General features: G+C 46.8%; 1 protein-coding gene across 1 annotated transcript in view; it reads right to left on the bottom strand.

Moving 5' to 3' along the window:
* LOC132832876 (dynein axonemal heavy chain 6-like) overlaps positions 1-12086 on the bottom strand; it is a 670564-nt gene that overhangs the window by 577884 nt on the left and 80594 nt on the right. Inside the window, exons 10-11 of the mRNA XM_060851082.1 lie at positions 6218-6356; positions 1538-1763 (exon numbers count right to left, since the gene is read on the bottom strand). Coding sequence (XP_060707065.1) covers positions 1538-1763; positions 6218-6356 — 365 coding nt within the window. The remainder of the gene's footprint in view (positions 1-1537; positions 1764-6217; positions 6357-12086) is intronic.

A 12086-nucleotide genomic window follows, 5' to 3' on the forward strand; every position in this document is an offset into this window, starting at 1 on the left:
ACACATTGGACAAAAACTGACCCAACTAAAGTACTCAGACTATAATGTTTCCAGTCAATATTTGGAAAGTTAAAGACCCCAATAATAAATACGCTATTACTTTTGCTCCTATCCAAAATCACCTTTGCAATCCTTTCCTGTACATCTCTGGAACGTTTTGAAAGCCTATAGAAAACTCCCAACAGGGTGACCTCTCCTTTCCTGTTTCTAACCTTAGCTCATACCACCTTAGTGGACGAGTCCTTTCTGCCACCGTAATGCTTGTCCTTGACTAACAATGCCACACCTCTCCCTCTTTTACTACCTTCCCTGATCTGACTGAAACAGTTAACTCTTAGAACCATTCCTGTCCCTGCTCTATGTCTTCAAAATGGCCACAACATCGAAGTCCCAGGTACCAACCCATGCTGCAAGTTCACCCACAGCTAAACACTAATAAAACACCTCTTCACCGCCAGCATACAAACAGCACTTTAACATCTTCTTGTTGTTGTCTTTCACAGTGAAAATGACCATGTTCATCATCTGGTGTTGTGGTGGGAGTGTAGGAGAGTTTCCATGCAGGCTGGAACCAGCACTGAACTGAAGGTTGCTTTGGGAGACTGGTTTTGAGTGATTAATATCACACTGTTGGGCTGCTTCATCCTTTCATTCAGTTTACCAACACGACGGATGTTCCTGGGCCTGTTTCTCCACTGTAAACTGGCCTTGCTGTCCAGCCCACTGAAACATCCTTCTCTATAACCTCCATCCCATGAAACCCCCTCTCTCTCACACTGGGTCACTTACTCTGCAGCTCCTGGCTCTCTGATGAATGTACTTCGCACATTAGCTACTTTCTCTGCAATGGCATCGCCAATTAAAAGTCCTACCAATCTCTGATTGGCCAGCAACCCCTAACAGGTGGGATGTCCCACCGCTGGGAGCCTGATGGTGGAAAGGCTGTTGTTAGCCTGTAATTGCCTGATTGGGGTCGATCCGCCAAGCTGAGCCAAAGGAACCAATGCAGATAACTATCCTGCTCTCCAGTCAGTAGCCAAGACCTCTCCTGTCTTCATACATTTCCCCACACTCAATAACACCCACGTCTTTGCACACAAACTAACGTACTGACAAACACAGACCAACACAGACACCCACAAAGACACACACACACAAATTTGGACTGGATGCTATGGACTGTACATAGATACAAGAGGGAGAGGAGGGTGTGTATTGCTGGTGGACTGATTGTCCAACCCCATGACCTCCTATTCTCCCCATAGAGCTAAAAATTGACCTTACATCACACCCCAGACCCTCAAATTATCTCCAGCAGGATAGTAAAATCACAATTAAATGTACTTGACAGCAACCTAGTAACGGCAGTTTTCATTGACAGTCAGCCAATGTGAGTATTACTTGATCTTTCTATAATTCATTGTGAGATGTAGTAAAACAATTATTGTGTGAATATGTCATACAGTCTCAGCTGTCAAACATCAGACTGAACCTGAGTCACATTATTCTCTTAGCAAGGAAAGGTCAGCATTTATACCTGTTGGATCCAAAGTACAATCCAATTCCCTTGAATCTTCAGAAATCCGTGACTGTTCTAAAGTCTCGTTTTTATCAGGCTTGCACACTCGATTAACGGATCGACATTTAGATTTTGTACTGCTTTGATAATGGATTTCATGTTTCGATGGAATGTCAAGGATCACATTTACAATGAACACCGGTGCCATTTTCTTCTTTGTGTGTTTTTCAAAGTCTTTGATTACCTGCAGGACATATACGAACCAAAGATCTTTTAGCAGATTAGTATCACACAACATAATGCAGCACATACTAGTAGTCTTGTTGTTGAACAGATGAAATCTTGTGTTTGCCCAGGACATAAGTCATAGCTCAGGAACAGCAAAGGTTCAGGTAAGATGGCACTTTAGTAAGATATTGACTTGGATGGGGGTTGGACAATAGACAATAGACAATAGGTGCGGGAGTAGGCCATTCTGCCCTTCGAGCCTGCACCACCATTCAATATGATCATGGCTGATCGTCTTTAATCAGTATCCTGTTCCTGCCTTATCTCCATAACCTGATTCCACTATCCTTGAGAGCTCTATCCAACTCTTTCTTAAATGAATCCAGAGACTGGGCCTCCACTGCCCTCTGGGACAGAGCATTCCACACAGCCACCACTCTCTGGGTGAAGACGTTTCTCCTCATCTCTGTCCTGAATGGTCTACCCCGTATTTTTAAGCTGTGTCCTCTGGTTCGGCACTCACCCATCAGTGGAAACATGTTTCCTGCCTCCAGAGTGTCCAATCCTTTAATAACCTTATATGTCTCAATCAGATCCCCTCAGTCTTCTAAACTCAAATGTATACAAGCCCAGTCGCTCCAGTCTTTCAGAGTAATGTAGTCCCGCCATTCCAGGAATTGACCTCGTGAACCTACACTGCACTCCCTCAATAGCCAGAATGTCTTTCCTCAAATTTGGAGACCAGAACTGCACACAGTACTCCAGGTGTAGTCTCACCAGGGCCCTGTACAGCTGCAGAAGAACCTCTTTGCTGCTATACTCAATTCCTCTTGTTATGAAGGCCAGCATGCTATTAGCCTTCTTCACTACCTGCTGTACCTGCATGCTTACCTTCATTGACTGGTGTACAAGAACACCCAGATCTCTCAGTACTGCCCCTTTACCTAAATTGATTCCATTTAGGTAGTAATCTGCCTTCCTGTTCTTGCCACCAAAGTGGATAACCATACATTTATCCACATTACACTGCATCTGCCATGCATCTGACCACTCACCTAACCTGTCCAGGTCACCCTGTAATCTCCTAACATCCTCCTCACATTTCACCCTGCCACCCAGCTTTGTATCATCAGCAAATTTGCTAATGTTATTGCTGATATCATCTTCTATATCATTAACATATATTGTAAAAAGCTGCAGTCCCAGCACTGATCCCTGTGGTACCCCACTGGTCACTGCCTGCCATTCCGAAATGGAGCCGTTTATCACTACTCTTTGTCTCCTATCAGCCAACCAACTTTCAATCCAAGTCAGTACTTTGCCCTCAATACCATGCGCCCTAATTTTGCTCACTAACCTCCTATGTGGGACTTTATCAAAAGCTTTCTGAAAGTCCAGGTACACAACATTTACTGGATCTCTCTTGTCCATCTTCAAAGTTACATCCTCAAAAAATTCCAGAAGATTAGTCAAGCATGATTTCCCCTTCATAAATCCATACTGACTCTGACCTATCCTATTACTACTATACAGATGTGTCGTAATTTCATCCTTTATAATCTTTCCCACCACTGAGGTCAGACTAACTGGTCTATAATTTCCTGCTTTCTCTCTCCCACCTTTCTTAAAACGTGGTACAACATTAGCCACCCTCCAATCTGCAGGAACTGATCCCGAATCTATTGAACTCTGGAAAATAATCACCAACCCATCCACGATTTCTCAAGCCACCTCCTTCAGTACCCTGGGATGTAGACCATCAGGCCCCGGGTACTTATCAACCTTCAGACCTAACAGTATCTCCAACACCAATTCCTGGCAAATATAAATTTGCTTAAGTTCAGGTCTTCAGCCACTGTTACCTCAGGGAGATTGCTTGTGTCTTCCCCAGTGAACACAGATCTGAAGTACCAATTCAATTCTTCTGCCATTTCTTTGTTCTCTGTAATATATTCCCTGTTTCTATCTTCAAGGGCCCAATTTTAGTCTTAACCATTTTTTTTTTGCCTTTCACATACCTAAAAGAGCTTTTACTGTCCTCCTTTATATTTTTGGCCAGTTTACCTTCATACCTCATTTTTCCTCTGTGTATTTCCTTCTTAGTAATCCTGTTGTTCTTTAAAAGCTTCCCAGTCCTCCGTTTTCTCACTTATCTTTGCTATGTTATACTTTTTCTCTTTTAACTTTGTATGTTTCTTAACTTCCCTCATCAGCCACGGCCACCCCTGCCTCCTCCTAGGATCTTTCTTCCTTTTAGGAATGAACTGATCTTGCATCTTCTGCATTATACACAGAAATACCCGCCATTGTTCCTCCACTGTCATCCCTGCTAAGGTATTGCACCATTGAAACTTTGGCCAGCTCCTCCCTCATAGCTCCATAGTTCCCTTTATTCAACAGAAATATTGTCACTTCCAATTGTACCCTCTCCCTTTCAAATTGCAGATTGAAGCTTATCGTATTATGGTCACTACTTCCCAATGGCTCCTTCACTTCAAGGTCCCTGATCAATTCTGGTTCGTTGCTCGATACCAGATCCAGAATTGCCTTCTCCCTGGTAGGCTCCAGCACCAGCTATTCTAAGAATCCATCTCGGAGGCACTCCACAAAGTCTCTTTCTTGAGGTCCAATACCATCCTGATTCTCCCAGTCTACCTGCATGTTGAAATCCCCCATAACAACTGTAGTAACATCTTTGCGACAGGCCAATTTCAGCTCCCGATTCAACTTACATCCGACATTCAGACTACTGTTTGGGGGCCTGTTGTATGATTAACAATTTGTGCAGCAAAATAAAGGTTTCTCAGAAAGTTTAAAGGCAACAAGTTATTTTTGAAATAGTGTTAAAAGAGATATTTCCACTCGAGAGGCAGTTCTGTGTGTCTGAAAATTTCCAGATCATTACCTTGCCTTGGGAGGAAGTGCCCTGGCAAACCCAATTTTTATTCTGAATGGATTGAATGGAGATCTACTGCACAGAAAACGACTGTTTGGCCCAACACATCTGTGCTGGTCACAAACAACCACCTAACTATTCAAGTCCCAATTGGGCCTCACATCCCTCGATACAGAGGAGATGTCCTCAGGAGTTGCCAAGCATCAAATGTAGGCTGTTTATAAGCTTTATTCCTGATGAAGGACTTTTGCCCGAAACGTCGATTTCACTGTTCCTCGAATGCTGCCTGAACTGCTGTGCTCTACCAGTACCACTAATCCAGAATCTGGTTTCCAGCATCTGCAGCCATTGTTTTTACCCTGTTTATAAGACCTACCCTAGATCATTCAATACACATTGAAAGTCAGAAAGTGAGAATCAAAAAGAAACTGAATTTTGCTGGTTTTACCAAATAGACTGGTAGAGTAAAGTTAGTGTCCTTTTCTTTAATGGAACTGGGCACCACTGCCAGGTGCCTATTGTAGCCATTCCTTGAAATTAGTTTCTTGCTTGGCTAGTTCAGAAAGTCATACACACATGATTGTGGGTCTGGAGTCACATGGAGGTCAGACTAAGTAAGGAAGGTACACTTCCTATCCTCGAGATTTTCTAACCAACCTGTTCAGTGGGGTTATTACACATCTCTGGAGCAGGTGAGACTTGAACCTGTGTCTCCGGGTCCAGAGATAGTGTCACGATCACTTCATCACAACAGATCTCCTCTACATTTCCCTTTCTAAAGGGTTTTTGTAAACCATATCAATCTGCAACATTTGTCATAGTCACCGTTCCTGTGATGATCTTTATTTTCCAGATTAATTAATCGAATTTAAACTCCATCAGCTATTATAGAATTTGAGTCATGGCCTAAGAGAATTAATTTGGTCTTTCTAAATCTCTAACCCACTCAAAAGAAATATTCAGTAAGACTGGTGAATTATACATTCTATTCTGGCTTGTCTTGTAAATTAATACAACGTAATCATCTCCTTTTCTGTATTTTTTTTGAAGTGGGGATGCTATGTAATATTATTGCAAGCTATGAGCTTTTTTTATATGGCCATCTCTCTTAGGGGTGCAGATAAAGTTAGTTCAAGAAATGGTTGCTGCAAAGGAGTGTAAATAAATCTTAGTGCAATACAGTATACAATAACCCAACAGTACTAACAAGAATCCATGCCTATACATTCAAAACCTCAGAGAATGTGGGGTAGTCCAGTTTGCCATGACTTTTGCAACTCCATGAAGACTAAAATAAAAACAGAAAAGGTCTTGGAGAGGCCTGGTGCAGAGGGGAGCAATGTGCTTGATTAATGGAAATTTCAGTGTTCCACAGTGTCCAAAAACAATCTTGGGGAGCTTCCACCTCGGGAGTACTAATTTACACAAAGGTATTAACAAATACAAAAGCAAACAGCACTCAGTCATTAACGTTATCCTCTGAGTATGTAAATCAGGATCTACCGTTCTATTGCAGTCACCTCACACAACAATTCTATTTGTGTTGAGAAGACAACTTGTGCAGCATTGCTTACCTGGTCTACATCCATTCCACTGGCAGTGGTGGACTGTTTTTCAATAGCGCCCAAGCTCTCGAGACTGCTAAGACCTTTAGAACCTTGCATGACATGCAGGTGCTTGCCCAGGGAGGCTCTTGAATGGGTTGGCAGTGTGCTGAAAGTAGAAGGTACCAATGACTTAAAAATTAACAAAACCCATTTGACTCAGGATTGTCACGAACAAGCTTTAAAGTATAAATCTAGTGAGAAGCCCGGAGTATTGGAGGTTACACTGACAACTTTGGAGAACTGATTTGCACATTGGAACTATGACCGATCAGCAAGGTAAATAAATACCTACCACTCAGGGGTGGTAGTTATAGGACAGATGTTAGGGGTAGATTCTTCACACAGCGGGTTGTGAGTTCATGGAATGCCCTGCCCGTATCAGTGGTGAACTCTCCTTCTTTATGTTCATTTAAGCGGGCATTGGATAGGCATTTGGAAGTTATTGGGCTAGTATAGGTTAGGTAGGACTCAGTCGGCGCAACATCGAGGGCCGAAGGGCCTGTACTGCGCTGTATCCTTCTATGTTCTATGTTCTATGACTGATAGGACTTCAGATAAGGACCAAAATGACTAAGGGCAGCACTGACAGCATCAGCACGAACACCAGGACATTCACAAACAGCACCAAGAGCAGAAGCAAGAGAACATCCAGGAGGAGCAACAAAAGCAGCAGCAGAAAAAGCAACAACACCAGGAGCAGGAGCAAGACAGGAACAGGAACAGAAGCGAGACAGGAACAGGAGCGGGACAGGAACAGGAGCGAGACAGGAACAGGAGGGAGACAGGAACAGGAGCGAGACAGGAACAGGAGGGAGACAGGAACAGGAGGGAGACAGGAACAGGAACAGGACAGGAACAGGAACAGGAACAGGAGCAGGACAGGAACAGGAGCAAGACAGGAACAGGAGCAGGACAGGAACAGGAGCAAGACAGGAACAGGAGCGAGACAGGAGCAGGAGCGAGACAGGAGCAGGAGCAAGACAGGAACAGGAACAGGAGCGAGACAGGAACAGGAGCGAGACAGGAACAGGAACAGGACAGGAACAGGAGCAGGACAGGAACAGGAGCAGGACAGGAACAGGAGCGAGACAGGAACAGGAGCGAGACAGGAGCAGGAGCGAGACAGGAACAGGAGCAGGACAGGAACAGGAGCGAGACAGGAACAGGAGCAAGACAGGAACAGGAGCGAGACAGGAACAGGAACAGGAGCGAGACAGGAACAGGAGCGAGACAGGAACAGGAACAGGAGTGAGACAGGAACAGGAGCGAGACAGGAACAGGAGCGAGACAGGAACAGGAACAGGACAGGAACAGGAGCAGGACAGGAACAGGAGCAGGACAGGAACAGGAGCGAGACAGGAGCAGGAGCAAGACAGGAACAGGAACAGGAGCGAGACAGGAACAGGAGCGAGACAGGAACAGGAGCGAGACAGGAACAGGAGGAAGACAGGAACAGGAGGAAGACAGGAACAGGAACAGGAGCGAGACAGGAACAGGAGGGAGACAGGGACAGGAGGGAGACAGGAACAGGAGGGAGACAGGAACAGGAGGGAGACAGGAACAGGAACAGGACAGGAACAGGAACAGGAGCAGGACAGGAACAGGAGCGAGACAGGAACAGGAGCGAGACAGGAGCAGGAGCGAGACAGGAACAGGAGCGAGACAGGAACAGGAGCAAGACAGGAACAGGAGCGAGACAGGAACAGGAGCAGGACAGGAACAGGAGCGAGACAGGAGCAGGAGCGAGACAGGAGCAGGAGGAAGACAGGAACAGGAGGGAGACAGGGACAGGAGGGAGACAGGAACAGGAGGGAGACAGGAACAGGAGGGAGACAGGAACAGGAACAGGACAGGAACAGGAGCAGGACAGGAACAGGAGCGAGACAGGAACAGGAGCGAGACAGGAGCAGGAGCGAGACAGGAACAGGAGCAGGAGGAAGACAGGAACAGGAGCGAGACAGGAACAGGAGCGAGACAGGAACAGGAGCGAGACAGGAACAGGAACAGGACAGGAACAGGAGCAGGACAGGAACAGGAGCGAGACAGGAACAGGAGCGAGACAGGAGCAGGAGCAGGACAGGAACAGGAGCAGGAGTGAGACAGGAGCAGGAGCGAGACAGGAACAGGAGCGAGACAGGAACAGGAGCAGGACAGGAACAGGAACAGGACAGGAACAGGAGCAGGACAGGAACAGGAACAGGAGCGAGACAGGAACAGGAACAGGAGCGAGACAGGAACAGGAGCGAGACAGGAACAGGAGCGGGACAAGAACAGGAGCGAGACAGGAACAGGAGCGAGACAGGAACAGGAGCAGGACAGGAACAGGAGCAGGACAGGAACAGGAGCAGGACAGGAACAGGAACAGGAGCGAGACAGGAACAGGAACAGGAGCGAGACAGGAACAGGAGCGAGACAGGAACAGGAGCGGGACAAGAACAGGAGCGAGACAGGAACAGGAGCAAGACAGGAACAGGAGCAGGACAGGAACAGGAGCGAGACAGGAACAAGAGCGAGACAGGAACAGGAACAGGAGCGAGACAGGAACAGGAGCGTGACAGGAACAGGAGCGTGACAGGAACAGAAGGGAGACAGGAACAGGAACAGGACAGGAACAGGAACACGAACAGGAGCGAGACAGGAACAGGAGAGGAACAGGAACAGGACAGGAACAGGAACAGGAGCGAGACAGGAACAGGAGCAGGACAGGAACAGGAGCAGGGCAGGAACAGGAACAGGACAGGAACAGGAACAGGAGCGAGACAGGAACAGGAGCAGGACAGGAACATGAGCGAGACAGGAACAGGAACAGGACAGGAACAGGAACAGGAGCGAGACAGGAACAGGAGCAGGACAGGAACAGGAGCAGGACAGGAACAGGAGCGGGACAGGAACAGGAACAGGACAGGAACAGGAACAGGACAGGAACAGGAACAGGAGCGAGACAGGAACAGGAGGAAGACAGGAACAGGAACAGGAGTGAGACAGGAGCAGGAGCGAGACAGGAACAGGAGCAAGAAAGGAACAGGAACAGGACAGGAACAGGAGCAGGACAAGAACAGGAGCAGGACAGGAACAGGAGCGAGACAGGAACAGGAGCGAGACAGGAACTGGAACAGGAGCGAGGCAGGAACAGGAGCGAGACAGGAACAGGAGCAACACAGGAACAGGTGCAGGACAGGAACAGGAGCAGGACAGGAACAGGAGCGAGACAGGAACAGGAGCGTGTCAGGAACAAGTGCAGGACAGGAACAGGAGCGTGACAGGAACAGGAGCGTGACAGGAACAGAAGGGAGACAGGAACAGGAACAGGACAGGAACAGGAACACGAACAGGAGCGAGACAGGAACAGGAGAGGAACAGGAACAGGACAGGAACAGGAACAGGAGCGAGACAGGAACAGGAGCAGGACAGGAACAGGAGCAGGGCAGGAACAGGAGCGAGACAGGAACAGGAGCAGGACAGGAACAGGAGCAGGGCAGGAACAGGAGCGAGACAGGAACAGGAGCAGGACAGGAACAGGAGCAGGACAGGAACAGGAGCGAGACAGGAACAGGATAGAGACAGGAACAGGTGCAGGACAGGAACAGGAGCAGGACAGGAACATGAGCGAGACAGGAACAGGAACAGGAACAGGAGCGAGACAGGAACAGGAGCAGGACAGGAACAGGAGCAGGACAGGAACAGGAGCGGGACAGGAACAGGAACAGGACAGGAACAGGAACAGGAGCGAGACAGGAACAGGAGGAAGACAGGAACAGGAACAGGAGTGAGACAGGAGCAGGAGCGAGACAGGAACAGGAGCAAGAAAGGAACAGGAACAGGACAGGAACAGGAGCAGGACAAGAACAGGAGCAGGACAGGAACAGGAGCGAGACAGGAACAGGAGCGAGACAGGAACTGGAACAGGAGCGAGGCAGGAACAGGAGCGAGACAGGAACAGGAGCAACACAGGAACAGGTGCAGGACAGGAACAGGAGCAGGACAGGAACAGGAGCGAGACAGGAACAGGAGCGTGTCAGGAACAGGTGCAGGACAGGAACAGGAGTGAGACAGGAGCAGGAGCGAGACAGGAACAGGAGCAAGAAAGGAACAGGAACAGGACAGGAACAGGAGCAGGACAAGAACAGGAGCAGGACAGGAACAGGAGCGAGACAGGAACAGGAACAGGAGCGAGGCAGGAACAGGAGCGAGACAGGAACAGGAGCAGGACAGGAACAGGAGCGAGACAGGAACAGGAGCGTGTCAGGAACAGGTGCAGGACAGGAACAGGTGCAGGACAGGAATGGGAGCAGGAGTAATGAAAGAAAATTGCCTTTAACCTTTCAATAAATGCGCGCATTTCAGATGATTAATGATGTTAAACAAATGAAATTTAGTGTATTAGCATACTAAGAGTGAACACATTCAAACCTTTTTAACAAATTGATACTTGGCCGACCTATCATACTCAGGAGAGCCTGAGTATTTATTGACACAGCTCTGTTCCACAATCCTGTTACGAATGCTTGGCTGAGCCCCAGCCCACTAATGAATTCTGATTAGTGGATTTGTTTACACGCCTGTGAAGCAAATTTTTAATTTTGGCTATTTTTAATTCATACTTGAGATGTGGGTGTGCTGGCTAGACCAAAATTTAGTTTCCATTCCTTGTAGCCTTGAAAGTTATTTTGTCCTGGATGATGTCAAACCTTTTGAGTGCTATTCAAGCTGCATTTAACCAGGCAAGTAAAGAGTCTTCCCATCATACCCCTAACGTTTGTATTTTGGATGGTGGACAGGTATTAATGAGTTAGGAAGTGAGTTACCTACTATAAAATCCTTAACTTCTGCCCTGAGTAACAGTTCCATGATCTTGTAATTAAGTTATTTTTTTCCTTAGAAATGGTTTTTAAATACTTGTGTGTCTGTTTTGAGAATATTTGATTGGACTGAGAATTATAGCTTCTTTGTAGCAGTATGAATTAGACAGGCATACTGTCTCAGAGTCAGACAACTTAGAATCAAGCCCTTTGGTCCACCATGCCTATGCCAACCAACAGATGCCAACTAGATGAATCCCATTTACCTGCACTTGATCCATAGCCTACAATGCCCTGGCATTTTAAGTGCTCATCGAAATACTGCTTAAAATTGTAAACATTCCCACCTCAGGCAGCAAGTTTCACATCTCTACCAATCTCTCGATGAAGAAAAACTTCTCTGATGTCTTCTAAACCGCTTACCCCTCACCTTAAACATATGCCCTCTGGTCTTCACATCTGCCATACGGAAAAGATTCTCATGATCTACTCTGTCTCTGTTTTTCATTGCTTTGTATACCTCAATCAGATTCCACCACCCACCCCCCCAGCCTCCTCTGCTCCAACCTATCCAGTGTCTACACATAACTGAGACTTTCCACCCCAGACAACAACCTGGTGAATCCCGTCTGCACCATCTCCAGTACATTCAAATCCTTCCAATAGTGTGGTGACTGGAACTGAAAACGGTTTCCCTTTGGGCCTACCCAAAGTTTTATAAAGTTATAACAAGCTCCTATATTCCTTGCTCCTATATTCTATGTCCCCAGCTAATGAAGGCAAGCATCCCATATGCCTTCTTCATCACCTTGGCTACCCGACCTAACACCTTCAGGGATCTGTAGACCTATGCACCAAGGTGCCTTTGTCCCTCAGCACTCCTTAGGAACCTACCATTTATTGTGTAATGCTTCCCTTATTAGATATCCCAAAATGCATCACCTCTCACTTACCCAAATTAAATTCTATTTTTCATTGCTCTGCCCAATTTACCAACTGACCAATAGTGCACTACCCTCATTAATATCTTTAGTCAG

The sequence above is a fragment of the Hemiscyllium ocellatum genome, chromosome 3 (genome assembly GCF_020745735.1).
Source record: "Hemiscyllium ocellatum isolate sHemOce1 chromosome 3, sHemOce1.pat.X.cur, whole genome shotgun sequence".
NCBI lineage: Eukaryota > Metazoa > Chordata > Chondrichthyes > Orectolobiformes > Hemiscylliidae > Hemiscyllium > Hemiscyllium ocellatum.